Source organism: Neomonachus schauinslandi, chromosome 7 (genome assembly GCF_002201575.2).
Source record: "Neomonachus schauinslandi chromosome 7, ASM220157v2, whole genome shotgun sequence".
Taxonomy (NCBI): domain Eukaryota; kingdom Metazoa; phylum Chordata; class Mammalia; order Carnivora; family Phocidae; genus Neomonachus; species Neomonachus schauinslandi.
In genome coordinates this window covers 57,623,002-57,642,667 of record NC_058409.1, presented here as the reverse complement: position 1 = coordinate 57,642,667, position 19,666 = coordinate 57,623,002, and the positions used below count along the sequence as shown (strand labels likewise).

The following is a 19,666-nucleotide window of genomic DNA, read 5'->3' as shown; positions in this document are numbered from 1 at the left end:
GTTTGCCAACCAACTCTTACTCTTCACAGTTGATTTAGCGAAACAAAGCAGGTCTCTTTGGCTTTAGTGAACTAGTTTTCCTTTTTTTTGGTCATACTGTTTAGAGAAGGTCAGGGGGAAAAAACTTTAAAATGGTTTTAAATCAGGAGACATATCTCCTTGCTTTTGAAATTTGTTTTAAATTGATAATATTTAGACAGCATTATTTTTTAATTTCTTAAACTCAGAGATGAATAAAACGTAATTAAGAAAGCTGAAAAAAATCTAGTCTTCTTTCTGCTGACAGTGCCCAGTAGTTGTCAGTTAACAAAACCAACTGTCATCACAGAATAGGGCACATTTCACCAGTGCTAAAGCATCCAGAAGCCTGAGAGTTCATTTAAAAAAAAAAAATTGCTCCATCTTCTACCCCCAAACTTTACCAGGTAAAGTTTCAAAAAAATTTCATCCTGGAGAAACAGAACCAATGTTAGATAATTGAGAAGTTTTAATTTTCTGGGGGAAAAAAATGCCAACATTCTAATATGTCACTTTTTTAAAATCAAAATGAGCCTAACAATTATTTAACAGTGACCTAATTGAATAATCATATTGCAAACTGCACCATTAGCAAGGCACTGGGCCAAGCAATAAGGATATACAGTCAAGAGCATGAGCTCTGGCATCAGACAGACCCGGGTACCAATCGTAGTCTGTCTTCCATGACCTTGGGCAAATCACTTAACCTATCTGCACCAATTTCATTATCTGCAAATTGGTGATGATGACAGGCTTGTTATGAGGAGTAAAAGATATCTTATATATAAAGAACTTAACACAGTGCCTGGCACATAGTAAGTGCTCAATTCTTGTGAATACTTGCATTTTAAGGTCATTCTGGCTAATGTATTAGAGGATGGCTTGAAGAGAGAAGGGTGGGAATTCCAGTTAGTAGGCTACTAAAAGTACATGAGAATCTCAAAGACTAAATGCTTTACTTATAGTAGTATCTCTGGGGAAGTAGAGTATTTATAATAATATGCATAAGGATATTGTTGTGACTAACTTTTTAACATTTTAACATTGGAAGTCTATAGACTAGAAAGAATGCAAAAGTTTTCCATTTTTAATATCAATTTTATACACAAAGGAAATATGGAGAAAACCGAAATTTAAAATGACTGTATTGAATATTTTATAAAACTTGCAATAAAATTGCTCAGTGTAATATAAATGTGTATTTCTAAAGAATGATAGTGTAGATAGTAGAAAATAAATTGTGTTTTATGCTCAAAAGCATATTTTTCAATTTAATATTATTTGGCTTGGTTGCCTGGCTGCCTTCAGGTCAGGTCATGATCTCAGGATCCTGGGATCGAGCCCCACATCGGGCTCCCTGCTCAGTGGGGAGCCTGCTTCCCCCTCTCCCTCTGCCTCCCCCCTAACCCCGCCACTTGTGCTCTCTCTCTCTCATTCTCTTTCTCCCTGAGATAAATAAATAAAATCTTTAAAAAATAAAAAAAATAAAATAAAATTATTTGGCTTTTTTGGATAATGTTAAGGGCTACCGCCATAAGATAAAACCCCTCAAAGGTTGTGACCCTGTGTTATTTATACTGTTATTGCCAGAACCTAGAAAAATGCCTTGCACATAGTGTATACCCAATAAACATTTGTCAAATTGATCTTAACTGAATGCCTAGGGAAGAATTCTTAGCTTTCTTTCAGACTATTATCCCTAAATATGAAGATATCAAATATTGGTCATTTTTTTAAATTGAGGAAATATGAAAAGAAATTAAATGTATTATTATTATGTACTTATATGCTTTAAAATCTTTTTTACCTTTACAGCACTTATCGCTGTATCAAGTGTTGCAACCTCATGGTCCTTGTGCATGCCAAACATCTGGTCAACAGCAGAAATTGGGCTTCTGCAAGTGTAACAGTATGTGTCGATCTGGGACTTTTTTGGTTCCCTCTGTTCCTTCTCAGTTGCTGACTCTGATGACAATTGTTCTTGTTCTGTCTTCTCTCTGCCCAACTCCTTCTGTTTGGCAGACATACTTTGTTCTACCTCACTCACAAATTCATTTTCACTGACGTGTTCAAAGGATTCCTTTCCTTGAGATAACACATCTTCAGGCGTGGATTCTGAATACAGTTCCTCTGATAAAGTGTCTTGAGCAACCATTTCATAATTCAGGGATTCAGCAAATTCATACTCATCCTGAACAGGGCTACTGCAGAGTCTGTCTTCACTTGGCTCAGGTGGGACCATTATTTTAGGTTCTTCTTGCAGTGTTTCTTGAACACAAGTTACGCCAGATGCAAGTTCTTCCTCTGGGAAGGACACTTGTACTGGGATGTTCAGGTTGACTTCTGGACTTGCACTTGCTGCTTCATTACTCTGACTGCTCGTTTCATCCACTCTCTCCAGGACATGATGGGTGTCTTCAAATGGAACCGCATAGCTTACCTTCTGGGTGACCACTGTGACTTCCTCAGTGATGGGAGCTTTCCCCTGCATAGCTTCATTGTCAAGGGTCTCCACATGGCATACTGAGTCTCCTTCCCTGTAAGTAGCTTTCTGTTCCTCTTCCAGACTCTTCTCCCCCAAAATAGTTCCAAACCTCCCCCAAATTTCCCCTTCTGCAGCTATCAGTTGGTATGAATCATCCTTACCAACTGCTTTTTCTTCCAGACCTTGGCCTTGGTCCTTTTGAGATACAGATGTGTCATGGAGAATGTCATCTTTGAGTATGTACTTCTCAAAATATATTCCTGTTCCATCATCGGTGTCAGAATTCCTGCTTGGAAACGATGCCTCAGAATTCACACTGTCACCTTCAGAAGCTGTCTCCCCTTCCTTCTTTTTCTCTCCAACTGCTTCTTCATACAGATCCTTGTATAAAAATGCAAATGCAGGTGGCTCCTCCAGAAGTTCGGGATTAATGGCTTTAGTGGTGGTAGGAAAGATCTGGGTCCGTGACAAAACTCCTTCCTCTGCACCAAATAAAGGCATCCCCGGTGACTTTAAGTCCACCTCTCTATTTGTGCTCTTTGAGGCATCTCTGTCAGCTGATGGCTGGATATCCAAAGGCTTCTGGGTCTCTGGGTGAGATAATTTGCTGTAGTCCTTCTCCATCCCATAGAAGCTTTCATCTAACTTCACCAAGTCATATTCCAAGGCACTTTCCTCTGAACTTTCTGGGAAAGAGACAGTATCTTCTGTAACTTCCTTTGGGAGTTCCCCCTCAACATTTAATTTCCATGGAGCTTTTTGTTTTTCTGGGGCTGGGGAGATGTTATAATCAATCAATGTATATTTTTCAAAATAATCTTCTTCACTGGGAGCTGTGGGCTGATTAAAGTTGAAATCATCAGTTTCTGAATCTGTGGCTACCTCCCGTTTTATGTTAAGAGATTCCTTTTGTTTATTGTCTTGCAGTGATGTAACTTGATCAGAATCTTCTAACTTACTCTTTAATGTTTTATGGCAAGAAACGGCCTCACTACTGTCATGAAGGGATATAATTTTAAATGAAGCCTTCTCTTCCAAATATTCTAGCTTATCTTGCATTTGTTCACTTTCTTCCTGATCAACTGAAGAAATAAATGCAGAAGCATGAATATTCAATATCTCGCAGCCTTCAGAAATAATACTGAAGGCACTCTTTTGATCTTCTGAAAGTCCAGCTGGCTTACTAGTCACTGTGAAGTCTTCATCTTTCACATATGTGTCTTCAGGCTCCTTGGATCTTCCTCTAGCAGGAACCCTTCTACCAGCATTGATTGCTGATGCATTCTTTATAAATTGAGCATAGTTGCTACTTGCTGAAGATATGTGGGCATCTTCCACAGCCTCCATATGCTGCTCTGAAGCAAGAACCGATTGCTTAGACATTTCAGATGTTAGATCTTCAGAAGTTTGGATAGTATGGACTGTATGCCTATCTGGAGTCAATTCTGACCCCAGCATTTCTTGTTTCTTCACTGTATTAATTTCTGGAGAAGTTCCTGAAACAAGTGTTTGTGATTTTGCAGATGACAACAAATATGGTGGGGTTTCTAAGCTCTTTGTTTCATCAAAATGATGATCTAAAATCCTTTCAGATTCTTTAGATGGAGATCCTTGTTTCATACTTTCTTTTGTGATATCTATTGAACCATCTTTCAATGGCTCTGCCGCTGTGACCTGTCCCTTTTCTTCATTGTGACTTGCCATATCCCTGCTTGACTTTTCCAATATCAGATTGCCTTCCTTAGGTAAAGAGTAGTTATCTCTTTCATCATGATAAGGAAGATCCTCTGGAAGGAACGTCTTGATTTTCTCTACCAAAACTTTACTTTCTTCTCTTGGATGTGGTTGAGTTCCTACTGCCCTTGTTTCCCTGATTTCTGGGTGACCCTCCAAGAGCATAGTTTCTGATTTTTCAGTAACTGATATGGTTTTAACTAATGAAAATGGCTGCGTTTCATCCAAAGGAGGACTTAAGGAGATACCTGATTCTTCAGGCATAGACCTGACTACATTCACAGAATAAGGCTGAATTTCCTGCTGCTGCTTTCCTTCTGAAAATACTTGTGACAGCTTTTGTTTTTCTTCTTTCTCCTGCTTCATTATTGTGCGTCCTTCTTTGTGGTCTTCATTTTGGGAGACTTGCTGCAGCACAGTTGCAGCTTTTGATTCTTCCAATTTAATAGGGCTAGATCCATGTGCAATTTGTGCCCTCCCTATGTCATTATCTCGAAGTTCTAATGGGGCCATAGTTTCTGGCTTTTCTGCCAGCACCTTGTTTTCTGCCACGGAATATGATCTGGTCTCCAAGTCACCTTTCTCCTCAGTTGGGCTAACAGACCTGAGTTTTGTTTCCTCTTCAGAAGTTTTCAAGGAAGTAGGTTTTAGCATTTCTTTCTTCGGTCTCTCTTCACCCAGATCAATTAAGCTGCATTTAGATTCTTCTACTGGCAAAATTATTGTCTCTGGCTTCTCCGATTCCTTTGTGATATTTTTACTTGTGAAGCTAGATGAAGCTGATTTTGGCTGTTGTGGCACCTTATCTACTGCATCAAATGAAAAGAGTGATTTTTCTTTTTGATCACTTCTTGGCTCTTTCTTAAGAATAGAAATATTCCATTTAGATGGATCAGAAATTTCTGGCTTCTGGGCTCTTTTACTATCAGTGATATGAAGAGGAACCGCATTTTGCACTTCTCCCACAATGGATTTCTCACCCATGGGAAAATGAGATTGAATTTCAAGATGTTCCTCACCATCCGCAGAAGAAACTACCGAGTTTAGGTCCATTTCCTCTGAATAGTCTAGAATTTCTTTTTTCCCATAATCTTCACTAGACACCTCAAAGTTGGATTTTGGCTGTTGTAAAATTGCTACATTTGATAAAGATGTGGGTTTTTCTTCAAAGTCTTGGCCTTCACCAGATTTAACTAAAGTGCCTCTGGATTTTTCAGCAATTTTAAGTTTTGCCTCTGGTAACAGACGATCAGCTGGTTTCTCGGTTGCATTAGAGTCAGCTGAAGCTGTTCCTTCAGACTCTGTCAAAGGCACTGCTTTTTCTGCAGATGGACTTGGCTGAGTTTCTAAATCTTTTTCAGCAACTTTCTTATCTGGAGTGCTTGAGCCAAAAAACAAACTGGACATCCATGATGTGAAAGATAAAATTCCTTTCTTCCCCTTCTCCTCAGAAAGGCCTCGCTCAACTGCCTCTGGCTTCTTAGGCAACTTTTGTGTCACCTCAGGTGGCTCTGCAGGTTGGGATTCTTCATTTTCTTGCCTTGAGGAGAGGGGTTTTATTGGTGTGGGTATTTTCACTTCAGATGCTGGCTTCCCTCTCTCATTAACATCATCCATGACCTTTGACTGAATCATTTTTGCTTCTTCTAATGACTTCTCTCCAGCTAAAGGAGATATACTCCTGTGTGCTTCTTTTTCATTGCCCAAGGCAGGTTCTGAATCTTCTGCCAGGAAATGGGCTGCTTTGGTGGGAGAGGGAATAATTTCTGATTTGATCTGTTCCCTTGATGGGTCAGACACTGGTTTTTGGTGGATTCTTTCAGAAGGTAGTTTGATTTCTTCCTGGCTGCCTTCTTTGCAAGGCCTGGAAAATTCTGTGTTTGTTTTCTCCAGTATCAAACTTTCATTCCCCACAAAAGAGAAGATCTGCTTCCCCTCTGCTTCATTTCTCTCTACATTTCCAGTTGGAGTGAAAGATTTTGGTTTGGGAGCCAGCTCTATTTCTTCAGAAGAGTAAGTTTTAGTTGATAAGGTCTCTATGTCACCACTGGAGGTATTGAGAGTAGATACTGGCTCTCGTAATGATAAAGGAGATTCTTCAGCAGAATGTGGCAGAGGCTGCTTTCTGGTTTCAAATGTATGGTCTTTATCCAGCAGAGCAGCCTTGAGCTGCCCTGTCATCAAATCATTACTGCCAGAGGAACCCAGCTCCACAGATCCCGGTATTCTTTCTTCATGTTGACTTGCCAGATCCCCTTCTGGCTTTTCCAGCATCCAGCTTTCATCCTTTGGAACAAAAAGGGCCTCTTGCATTTGTGTTTCTTTAACATCTGCAGGCTCAATTGTGATAAATGATTTTGATTCTTCCAAAGGCAAATTCTCTTTCATAAATAAAAATTGTTTAACACCTAGATCTTGTTTATCTGCAAAAGACATGCTTACATCAGGTAATTTAACACCTTGATCTGAATGAAGTGCTTTTCTAGGTTTCTCTTGTTCCACAAGGTCAGAAGAAACAATCTTTGATGGTTCTGTTACACTCTGGGGCACACAGAATGAATTTGGTTGGTCTGTTTCTTCATTTAGTTTTGTTTCAATATATCCTATCACTTGTGTCTTCAAATTTCCTGTTGACAGTAATGGGCTTATTTCTTGTTTTTCTCCCGTTTTAATGTCAGCTGAATGGTTCAACTTCTCTGATAATCCTTTTAAAGAAAAGGTATGTGGTTGAGGTTCTTTGGGGCTGTCTCCTTCAACTAGAGGGGTCAATGCTTCTTTTGACCCTAAGCTGACTACCTTGGGGGAGAAAGATTTAATTTCTTGAATCTGAGGTTCCTTCCTTAGGCATGATGAAACCTCTGAAATTTCAGGGTCAACTGTAGTTGACACATGATGTTCCCTGTTTTCTTCTTTTCCTTCTCTTCTGCTCCTAAGCTCGGCAAGGCCCTTTTCTAAGACAGAATCCTCTGTTTCGGTTATGGGAGATTTTATTTGTTTTGTATCTACGGATCCATCTTGCCCACCTAAACTATAAGTGAATTCTGACTCAGGGCTTGGTAATTCTGATACTTGGTGTGGCTTGTCTTTCTTTTCAAGTTCCAAAGAAAGCTCCGCCAGAGCAAGATCTTGTCTTTCTGACAGGAAATCTCCCTGAGCTGTAGAAGATGGCTCCACTGTCTGTTTGTTCTTATTATCTCTGGGGGTCAAAGTTAAGTCTGCTGACACTAAATTTTCCAACTCAGGAGAAGAACTTTCCATTTCCTCATTTTTGTCTTTCAGAACTATATGTTTGGGTGTGGGTGACATGTCTTGTGAAGAAGCAAGTTCAGTTTCTTTTTTCTTCACCTCACCACCTTGGTTGAGCAAAAGCACACGTTCAGGCCCTGACACCTCTGAGGCAGACACAGAATTCTTTTTCTGTGATAAAACCAGTTGTTCAGAGTCAAGGACTGTAGAAAATGAAAGACCTTGTTCATTTTCCACCCTCTCTTCCTTAGATACATCTGAAAGCTGAGAAGATGATGCTTTGGTTATTGGCAACCCAGGTTTAAATTCTTCAGTTTCTACCTTGGACAAAGAATGATCTGATAGAGAGGATATTCTTGCAGGTGAATCAAATTTAATTTCTTTCTCTGCTTCTGACCAAGCTGGATGTTCAGATGCAGCAGTTACAGTGGGAGAAGAACTCATTTTCCTTGCTACCTTTTCTTCTTTAAGAAGTGAATGCTCATCTATAGATGTCACCAGTGGTGGCAAACCACTTCCTAATTCACTCTTTTCTATTTTTGTTAAGACTGGATGTTCTATAGGGGTGGTAAAAGATAAATCTGTTGGGGTTTCTTCTTTTCCTAACTTGGGTAAGCTTGAATCATGCTTAGTTACAGATGTGGTTATTGAACAACTGGGTTCAATTTCTTTCTTTATTTCTTCCAAAAATTCTGGTGCAGGTGGTCCATGTTCAGCTTCCTCTTGCACTCCTGGTGGAGCTGAATGCAACACTCTAGATGTATCAGCTGTTTTAGAGTCGTGTTTCACTTGCATTTTTACTGCAGATAAAATCTCAGGTCCAGATAAAGACGTGTCCTTTAGAGGTGAATATGGTTTTATTACCTCAGGCTCATTCTCTGACAACATTCTCTGTTCTAGTTCAGATGTCACAGTGGGAGCTAAATTGGGTTTCACATCCTTCTTTGGCTCATCTACCAAGTCAGGCAGGACTGAATATTTCATCCCAGACCCTAGAACATTTGGAGGCTGAAGCTCCATTTCTTGATCCCGGGATACATGTGCTGTAGCTTCTTGAGAATCAGGCACAATTTCTTCCTTACTTTTAACTTTTAACAAAGCCATCTGTTCATTTGCAGCTTTTGGAGTGAGTGATGCTTTGGCTTCTTGTTCTTTCCGAAGTGCATGGACTGAATCAGGTGAAACTGAATATTGAGATGAATGCAAAACTGGTTTGGTGTCTTCCCTTACTGTAAATGATTGTGCAGGTAAAGAAACAGGTGTTGCAGCTACTGGTGAACTAGTCTGAATTTCTCCCTTCTCTGTTTCATTGGTTGAATATGGTGAAATCAAGTCCTCAGACTCGGGTTCTGGAAATGCTTGAGTTATATGCTGCTGTGCCAAAATGAGATATTCAGATACAGACACTGAGGTTGTTTGAGCATCTGGCTCAACTTTTGTGATCTCTCTTTTATTTGTTGAAGATGGCAGACTCAAGTCTTTGGGTGCAGACATTGAAGGGGAAGGTTTGGCTTGTTGCTTCTGAGATGAACCAAGGTGCTCAGGTATGGGTGTGGCAGCTGTTGGCACAGTGTCTTCCTCATCTGCTTCTGAAGAGCCAGAATATCCAGAAGCAGATATTGCAGTTACCAGTGAATCATGCTCAAATTCATTTTTCTTTGTTTCTGGGATTCTATATGGTGGGATTGAAACTTGTGATGCTGAGTCTGGAGAAAAAAGTTCAACTTCCTCAGTGTCTTCATCTGACAAAATAGTGTGCTCAGATGGTGATGTTAAACATATTGGAGAATCACATTCAAATTCTCTTTTCTCCGTTTCCTGAGTTGCATAGGGTGAAAATGAGAATTCTGACACAAATGCTGAGTCTGGAGAAAAAAGTCCAATGTCTTGCTCTTCTTCTGAGAAATTCGTGGGTGAGGAGGCACCTTTTAGGTTTAAAGGGGATCTGTGGACAATTTCTTCCTCCTGTGATTCTGGTGTTGCGTATGGTGGTACTGAAAATTCAGAAGTCGAGGTGGAGGCGGGTGTGTACCACTCAATTTCTACTGTCTCTTCTGATAGGACAATATGCTCAGATGGGGTAGCTACAAATGACGGGGCCTGGCATTCAGAAGTCTGCTCAGCTGCGGATGGTTGGAGAGAGCGTTCAGAGACAGAGGCCACATTTGGGGAACACAATTCAGTGTCTTCCCTCTTTTCTTCTGACAAAATCGTGTGCTCAGAAACACCTTTCGATTTTAATGGGGACACATCATCAATTATTTCCTTTGGGGATTCCTGTGTTGCATTTGGTGGAACTGCATTTTGGGAAGTCAATGTTGAATCTGCTGTGAAATCCTCACTTCCTAGGTTCTCTTCTTCTGACATGACTGCCTGTTCCAATGTAGCAGTTGAAAACAGTGGGGCCTGGCATTCAGAAGTCTGCTCAGCTGTGGATGGTGAGAGAGAGCATTCAGAGACAGAGGCCACATTTGGGGAACACAATCCAGTGTCTTCCTTCTTTTCTTCTGACAAAATCGTGTGCTCAGAAACATCTTTTGATTTTAATGGGGACTTTAGGTCAATTGTTTTCATCGGTGACCCTTTTGTTGCCTGGGATAGAGTTGAATATTCAGAAGCAGATGTGGAATCTGGTGTGTAACATCCACTTTCTGAAGCTTCTTCTCCGGACAGGACCACGTGTTCTGAGAAAGCTGCTGAAAACTGAGGGGACTGGCATTCAGAAGTCTGCTCAGTTGTAGATGGTGACAGAGAGCACTCAGATGCAGAGGCCAAAGGCTCAAATTCCTCATTCTCCTCTTCTGAAAAGATTGCATGTTCAGATATACCTTGTACAGTGGATGGAGAAACTGGCTCAACTTCTTGCTTCTCTAGTTCATGGTGCAAATCCTGTGGGACTGAATACTCTGATACAAAAGCAGAATCAGTAGAAACAGACTCATTTTCCTCTCTTTCTTCCTCAGATGAAGCAACATGTTCAGGTGTGGATGTTTTCAGTGATGGTAAAAGGATCTCCTCTTCTTTCTGCTCCACTTCAGTGGCCAAATATGGTGAGAAGGGCTTCTTGGAAATAGATGGACTCTCTGGGTATTCAAGTTCTATGATCTCTTCTTCCACTAAATTAGAATCTTCAGGTTCAGGGGTAGCAGCTATCGGTAGAGAAGTTTCAACTTCCTCTTTCTTTGGTTCCTCTAACACTAGAGGTTCAGAAAGAGAAATGGATGGCTCAGGCACGTTTTCTTCCTCCATTCCTTTGACATCACGATAAGGAGGGGGGGGTTGTTGTTTAGAGACTGGTTCTGCCCTTTCTGGTGAAGTCAGGTCCAGCTCTGTTGTCTCTGGGCCAAAATCTTCCTCGATGGATGCTGCCAGACCTGGTGCACCTGTTTCCAGAGAATCCTTTTCTGCCTCCAATGAAATGGAATGGTCAACAGAATACATATCTTCCTTCTTTACCTCATCCACTAATGGTGGTAAGACTGAAGTTACCATTTCTTGTGAATCAGGCTCAAATTCTTCTTTCGCTGTTTCCAGGAACCCAGTTGTAGATGTATCAGGTGTAAGAGGGGAAGGCTCCATTTCATGGAGTTTTGCTTCATCACCTGGCTGTCGTGGCACTAACTGTGGAGGGATGAGCTGTATTTCTTGTTCTGCTGTGTCATTACTTGCATAAGAGGAAACTGTGTGCTTGGTGGCAGATGCGGCCTTTAGTGGAGAATCAACGTAAATTTTCTTTTCATCTTCACAACTGAATGAGGAAGTCAAGGACTCTGATCCTTTAGAGGATGCAGCTTTCCAGGGTGAAGCAAACTCTTTTACCTTATCATCTTCTATGTTTTGGCCTACTAATTTGCTTGTTTGAGAAACTATATTAGAATCACGATTGCTCATATCTGGCTCTAGACTAATGGATGCATCTTTCCCCTTCCTATAATGTATTTCTTTAATTACATAACCCTTTGGCAATGTTCCATAAAATTGTAGAGGAATTAATTCTTCTTTAACTGAATTAAACATCTTAATTTTATACTGTACTGTTCCTATGTAGACTGGCCTTAACACTAAGGGCTTGTGTTCTTTGTATATTGCCCCGGTAATAGGAGGTGTATTTGAGGTGGTCTTTTTTCTCGTTTTATCATAAATGCCAGTAGATGGCTTCTCTTTCTGGGTGCTTAATACCTGGCTTTCTGAAATTAAAGGGTTATCTTTTGTGTTTGCTGGAACATCTTGAGATTCAAGAGAATTTCTCTTTTTGTTGCCTTTCCGACGCAGTGATGGTGAGCCACGCTTTGACTTGGGCGTTCTTTTCCGAACCTTTTTAACTCCATCCACAATAAAGGAAACATTCCCTGGAGGAGAATTCACAGTTGACCCTTCCAGACTACACACACCAGAAGTCTGACTCTCTTCTGAGGCCCAAGGAGTGGAAGACCTGCTTGAATTGGTCTCCCAGGTTATTCCACTATTTTCCCGTTGAACTGTCACCATGGAAAAGGAGGGGTCAGATATGATACACTTCTGCTTGGTCTTGCCCTCTTCATCCTGGTCTGATAATCTAAAGTAAGTAATAATATTATTAATAATAGTACATATTATTATAAAAATAACACTATATTAATTACAGATAGTAATGTCAATATCCTATTTTCACTAGGTAATGGGTTAATGTGAAATTAATGTATACAGATAAATATTGCCATCCATATCAAAAATAGGTAAGAATGCAAAATAAAATTTAAAACGTGAAGTCAGGATATGAAATATAATAACACATCCCAGGTTGGAATGATTCAGTTCACCACCTACCCTTCATTGGGATTGTTCCCCCTGACCTCCCATGGCTCATCCAGGCTCGCTCTGTGGTCACCAGGACCTTCATAATGGGCACTTGGCATCTGTGCCCTCTCCATTACTACTACCATCACCCTGACCTAGCTTTTTATCACGTCATCTCTAGTTTATTTCATTAGCTTCCTAATGTTTACCTCCCACCCTCCCCTATCCTTAACTACCCTACTCCTCTTTCCAGACCTACTGTACTAAAATTTTCCATCATCCCATTCCTTGCTCAAAAAATATCAGTAAATTCCTCATATCTGTGGGGAAAAGAGTTCAAAATACTTAACTTTCTGATCCCTAGTTGACCTTATTTCCGAGTACACACCTTCACCCTATGCCTACCTTGTACATTTCTGTTTTAACTGTATAATTCACTGCCCAGTAAATATATCATGTGGACTCTGGATCAGAGCCATACAGAGAAAATATAGAGACATCCCCAAAACAGCCTACAGGCTACACATTTCCTCATTTGTAAGCCAGGGATCAAATGGAACCTAGCTCTCTGGGTTGCTGTGAGGATTAAATTAGTTAACACACATGAAGTGCTCAGGAAAAGTGCCTGGCATATAGCTAATGTTCAGTAAACATTATCTGTAATCAAGCTTCCACACATCATTGGATTAGAGACCAAGGGAGCCTGGGCATGGCCATTTTCAACTGCTACAGGTGAAAAGGTGGTCTCCTTGGACTGCTCTCATAGGCCCTCAAGAGACAGCTGGCTTTGGCCGCCCTTTCCATTGCCACTGAGCCCTGGTCAGACTCTGTAGTACTCTTCTCTGAAATTTTCTTGTACCTCTTCCTCCCGGGTGTTCATTCTGTTCCTGCATTTACAATTCTTATCCCCCATTTCACTCCACCTCTTCTGCATATCTAAATTCTAGCTCCTCTTCAAGGCTTAGTTTAAAAACCTCCAGTGTTACTCTTCCTGATCAATTCAGCAATCATGTTTGCCATTACTTCATAAGCATTAAGTTGAAGATTAAAACTCCAATGGCTATATCCTTCTAAGAATATGGCTACAGTTTGCAATAAACACAAACTACTGACTGGCGTATACCATTCTACAACAATAAAAACAAAAACAAAAAGCTTCCTATGCTAAAAACCCATGAAGTATAAGTATTAAATTAAGTATTTTTAAGTATTAATATATAAATACGTATATATTAATTATTATCTTTTTGAAAACATATGCAGAATTTAGGTCCCTGACTAATAATTTTTAATCATCAATCACTGCTTATGCCAGTGGTTCTTAACTCTGGACATATTTTAGAATCACCAGTAGGAAACTTTTTAAAAATACTGATGCTATCCCATACCCCTCCCCACAGAGACTCTGATTTAACTATACCAGGGTAGGATCTCAGCTTTGCTGTATTTTTATGTTTTAAAAGCTTCTAAGTGACTCCAATCTAAAGCAGAGTTGAAAAGCACTGGCCTAAACAATCCTAACTATGAAATTTAAGTAGTATACGCCTTTCTTGCTTACTTCAAACACTTCCTAGTTAGACCAGGCTGAGCGCCAAGACCATAAATCCTTGTAGTTACAGTCTACTCCCCTTTCTTAAACCTCAGAGTTTCCCCAACAGTCTGCTGCAAAGAGCTTATGGACCACTGAGATCCTGACTTCCTTAACTCTCACCACAGCCAGGGAGAGCCTAGGGCAGCCAGAACCCCTGCCCAGCTGGTCTTCAACAGCAAGCAGCCTCATCCATTTATCCCAGGGCACTATAAGTAACTTCACTTCCTATACATGCCATGAGTGCAAAGGGCTGGAAAGCAATGGGAAGAACTAGTTTCTCCATTTCCTTGGCAACTCTGCTCTCACTTATTTGCTTTGGTATTAAACCACGGAACTTACTTAGGAATTAATACTCTATCTTGGTTCTGGATTGAATCTTATTTTACAATGCTTTTTTCAAGCTATTTACATAATTAATTAAAGTTATTCCTCAGAATTTTCAATTCCTTCTACCCCTTCTTCTTTTTGTTCATTTAAGAGAAGCAGGATGAAATTAAAAAGTAAGGTTATGACATGCATTTGGGAAATCAGCATTTTGAATATCCATGATTGTAGTAGTATGATAAAAGCAATTATAAATTCAATTTAGAGTTAATTATTGATTGTAAATTTAATGTACTCAACCAGAGAAGTTTTCATTACTAGCTAGAATGAGTTCATGAGTGCTTAGCAGAATACCCAAATGGTGATCATAAGAAGAAAGAGCCCTACTGCGGTGGATTCATTCAATTGTTTGTTTATTCATTCACTCATTCATTCCTTCATTTAATGAACTTTTATTGGGCTTAAATACTAGGAATACAAATATAAAGACACAGAACCTTCTCTCAAGAAATTAAAAATCTAATAGGGAGACAGAACTAAACATTTTAACAAGATTAGTACTATTCTAGAAGACAAGCAAGATACAGTGACAATGTAAAGAAGAGAAGACTTCACAGAGGAAAGATACTTGAGTTGGATTTTGAAGAATAAATAGGAGTTTGCCAAATGGATGAGGCGTGGAGGTGGTGTGAGGATGGAGAGGTTATTCCAGGAAAATGTCACAGAATATGCAAAATGTACATATGAATAAATCAGCCTGGCTCACTGAAAAACCTAAAGTATTTTGGGATGTCTGGATTTTTGGAGAGAAGCAAAGGAATAGAAGAATGACAGAGCCAACAGGAATCAGAGAATGACTATATTAGCATGTGTAAAACCACAGCCCAAGGATTCACATTACACTCAGTCTAAAAAAATAATTTCCCTTAATAGAAGAGAAATGGTCTGCATAGAGTTCAGAAATATATTTCTTATTCAAGAACACAAGTGTTCCCATCTATGCAAAGATGTATACATCAGCATCTCATAGTTAATGGATATTGGCTATGAACATCATCTCATTCATTCTCCTCTGATTCTCACAGAGCAAACTTCTCATTATTACTTGGCTTCCCATGTAGAAGATAGACACATCTTGATGACCTGTGTATGTAGCTCACTTTCTGTCCCCTTTCAGAAATGGGCAAGGAAAAGGTTTAGTGGTCTGAGTTAGATCAGGAGAAAATAGATTGATACCAGAGCTGAGTGCCAAACACTCCTCCATCCTTTTGAGGATAACCTTTACCTGATTAAGGAAGTTTCCTTCTATTCCTATTTGCTGAGAGAGTTTTTAAAATAATGAATGAATGAATGAATGTTAAATTTTATTAAACATTTTTTATACAACTATGGTGATGACCATATCCTCTATTCTGTTAATGTGAATTACAGTGATTGATTTCCAGATGTCAAACCAACCTTGAATTCCTAAAACAACCTCAAGTGGTTGTGATGTATTATACTTTTTTTTTTTTAAGATTTTATTTATTTATTTGATGGAGAGAGACACAGAGAGAGTGTGAACACAAGCAGGGGGAGTGGGAGAGGAAGAAGCAGGCTTCCTGTGGAGCAGGGAGCCTGATGCAGGGCTCGATCCCAGGACCCTGGGATCATGACCTGAGCCGAAGACAGACGCTTAACGACTGAGCCACCCAGGCATCCCAGAAATATTAACTTTTAATCATTATGAAATGTCCCTTTTATCTCTGAATAATGATTTTTGCCTATGTATTCTTTGATACTAATAAAGTTGTACTTTGATATTAATTAAATTATACCAGTTTGGTTTTGATTAATGTTTGCATGCTCTTATCGCTTTGCATTTTTACTTTTAGCCTTTCTGTATCCTTATCCTTATATTTTAGATGTGTCTCTTATAAGTAACTCAAAGATTTTTTAAATCAACTCTGATAATTTAAGTGGAGCACTTAGTTCATTTAAACTTAATATAATTACCAATATAATTATCATATATTTGGGTTAAGTCTTCTATCTTTGCTTTCTATCTGTACTACCTATTCTATGTTCCTTTTTCTCTTCTTTCTTGCCTTATTTCTGATTGAATATTTATTATTATTCCATTTTCCCTATCAGGTTGGCAGTTACATTTTACTATTCTTTTAGTGATTATCCTAAAGATTACAACATGCATCCTTGATTAATTAATGTCTAACACAAATTGGAATTTTTATTTTTCCAAGACAACACAAAGACCCTAAACCACTTTAATTTCAATTTACATGCTACTGTAATTATATTTTAATTCTATAAATATTTTTAAATCCCATGGATATAACTTTATTACTATTTTAAAATGTCAATATTCATTTAGACTTACCTAGATACTGAATCTTTTTATTGTGTTTCATTCTTTCCCGCATCTCCAACATTCCATCTGGAATCACTTTCCTCCTCCCTGAAGAATTCCATTTAGTATTTCCTTTAGTGTGAATCTGGTGGTGATAAAATCTCTCTACTCTTTTTTTTTTTAAGTCTTTTACATTTCCATTCTTGAAGAATATCTTTTCAGGGTATAAAATTCTAGATTGGCAGATATTTTCTCTCAACACTTTAAAAAGTATCATTCCACTGTCTTCTATCTTCCCTTGTCTCATTGATAAATCAACTCTTAGTGTAATGTTGTTTTCTGAAGGTATTCTGGATTATTTCTCCCCACCACCCAGCTATTTTTAGAATCTTGTTGTCTTTAGTTTTCAGAAGTTTTACTATGATGTGCTTAGGAATCTTATCCTGCTTGGAGTTTGTATGGCTTCTTAAATCTGGATATTGATGTCTTTCATCATCTTTGAAAAATTCTCAGCCATATTATGTTCAAATATTGCTTCTATCCCTTGTCCCTTTTCTCTTTGTCTGAGATTCCAATTTTTCATAAATTAAAATTTCTCACTGTGCCTTATCTGTGCTTCATTTGCATGTTTCTTTCAATCTATCATTCAGCACATTTATTCTCTCTTCAGGTGTGTCTAAACTACTACTACAACCATCAAATGTGTCATTGTTATTGTATTTTTCAGTACTATTATTTCCATTCTTTTGTTTCCAATCCTCTGACAAAGTTCTCAATCTTGTCTTTTATTTCCATGTCCCCTTCTCCCTATAAATAAGTTCAGCATTATATAAGCATCACCCTCCTCCAGGAGCCCTACTCTTTCTATAGCAATCCAGCTATGCCCTGAATAAGTAAGACTCTTTGTGGGATGAGAGCTTGAAGGATTCATGTGCTCTGCTACTTCTCCATTTCTGAATTTCCCCCAGTAAACCCTAATTTATATTTTCATTGTGTAACATACATACCCCTTTGTATAGTGAGGAGGGGATATGATAACCCCTGAATGGTGTTTTGGTAGCTTGCTGATAATATTTTTATATCCCACTGTTGAGCTGACATATTTTCTAAATTTATTTTGTGTGTGTGAGTTGTATTAGCATAAATCAGTTCTCAAGAGATGAATTTTATTAAATGTGCTGGAAAAATCTAACTTCTTTGTTCCAAAATGAAGCATAAGGTCCTGGAATATGACCAGATCAAAAAAATTCTTGTGTTTGCAATTTAGCAGCGACCAGCCTCCTTAGATACCCCTGTTTATTTCCATTTCATTTTAGTTGAAACAGAGACTAGTAACTTACTGAAAATTAAATTATTGGTCATGGATGGAAAGAGCCTTGTGACTTTATAATATTTTTCATTTTACAAGGGAGAAAACCAAAGAAAGGGAATACACATATATCCAAATTGAGATTTTTAAAGAGGAAAATGGCTAGCCCTCAAAGTAGAGCTACCAAAATAATGATTTCCCTTATCTCATAATCATCTTTATTTTAATTGGTACTCTCATTTTTACTTAAAGAAAATAGAACTATGCTTCTAAAGAAGTGAAACAGGTCCTCAAACTTTGTATCTGAAGGCTAAGATAATTATTATATTTTGTTTCTATTGGGTTCAAGATTAATATTCTAGGAATGAGCAGTCCCTTCTTCTGACCAACAGTTAAAGTGACATTCCTTATGGGAATATCATTTTGAGCAATGCCTTAGATTTTCATGATGACTTATTCCACTCTCAAGCAATCACAGTGCACTAATAGTGTACCAAATGAAAAAAGGTAATGGATAGGATTTTTTCTTACTATATCTGTTAAAGTGCATTAAGTTCCAACAGTTATAACAGTATAATAAAGTCACATTTGATTTTTCATATATTGCAAACTTTGAAAAACATGTTTTTAAAGTATAAAATGTCAAGCAAGCTTGTAATCTTATAATACAAATTGTTGGTATTTTATGTGGGCCTTTAAAAAAGAACCAAGAGTTCTTAAAAAACAATCACTAATTCTACAATTAATATTTTCACCAAAAATTAAGTGAATACCCATGTCCTAAGCTTCTGCTTTAATCATATGCATTGCTGAACAAAAAGTAATATAAAATAGCTTAGGTTAAGAGGAGCTTATAGGCTATTAGGCAGTTAAGGAAAAAAAAAATGCATGAATCCATGAATGAAAAAATTATTATAGAGGTTTATCATGCCCTAACATAAAGTCCTCGTTTTGTAAGTATACTAAAGACCAATGAAGTTCTGTGTGGATGAGGAGAATAAGTATCTTATTTTCACAATGACCAGACATTTCATAAGTGTGGGAGTTCGGGCTTTCTACTACTTGAAACCCATTTATCATCCTTGCACAGGGGCCATGCTAATCTTCTCTGTATTGTTCCAATTTTAGTATATGTGCTGCCGAAGCGAGCACAACCCATTTACCTTTCTACCTTTATCTTCTACTCTTCTTCTTCATGAACCCTGTGCTCCAGCCAAACATGGCTTTGCTTACATCCTTCTTTTTACTTGGAATGAATCATCTCTGTACATCCTAACTTTACACTTTTCAGAGACCAGCTCATATATCAACTTCTCTATGTACCTGTCAATGATTCTCTGAGCCAAAAGTAATTTTCCTCCTCTGAACTTCTGGAATCTTCATGTAGTCTTCTATGGCATTTAAAATCCTACAGTAGTTATTTTTACATATATCTTAGCTGCTCTACAAGGCTATAAACTACCTATGAGCTATAAACTACCTATGAAGAATCCTGTCTTTTAGTGGTTCTTTTATTAGCTCTCCTCTTTTGAAGTCTTTCCAAAACACTCACCTTTGTTTCCAGAACAACTCTTCTACTTTTGCACTCAGTTCATCAGCTTCAGTAATATTTAATTAAACCATGTAATAACAATAACAAGTACAACTAGTATTAAAAGGTTTGGGGGTGCCTAGGTGGCTCAGTCGGTTAAGCATCCAACTCTTGATCTTAGCTCAAGTCTTGATTTCAGGGTCATGAGTTCAAGCCCCGCACTGGGCTTCACACTGGGCATGGAGCCTACTTAAAGACAGATAGATAGATAGATAGATAGATAGATAGATAGATAGATAGATAGA

The 19,666-nt window shown here is 38.5% G+C and overlaps 1 protein-coding gene and 1 pseudogene across 1 annotated transcript in view; both read right to left on the bottom strand.

Annotated features, from left to right (window-relative positions):
* Positions 1-19,666, bottom strand: part of CMYA5 (cardiomyopathy associated 5) — an 88,559-nt gene that overhangs the window by 42,743 nt on the left and 26,150 nt on the right. The window contains exon 2 of the mRNA XM_021699832.2: positions 1,826-12,038. Coding sequence (XP_021555507.2) covers positions 1,826-12,038 — 10,213 coding nt within the window. The remainder of the gene's footprint in view (positions 1-1,825; positions 12,039-19,666) is intronic.
* LOC123325358 lies at positions 18,863-18,982 on the bottom strand (annotated as a pseudogene).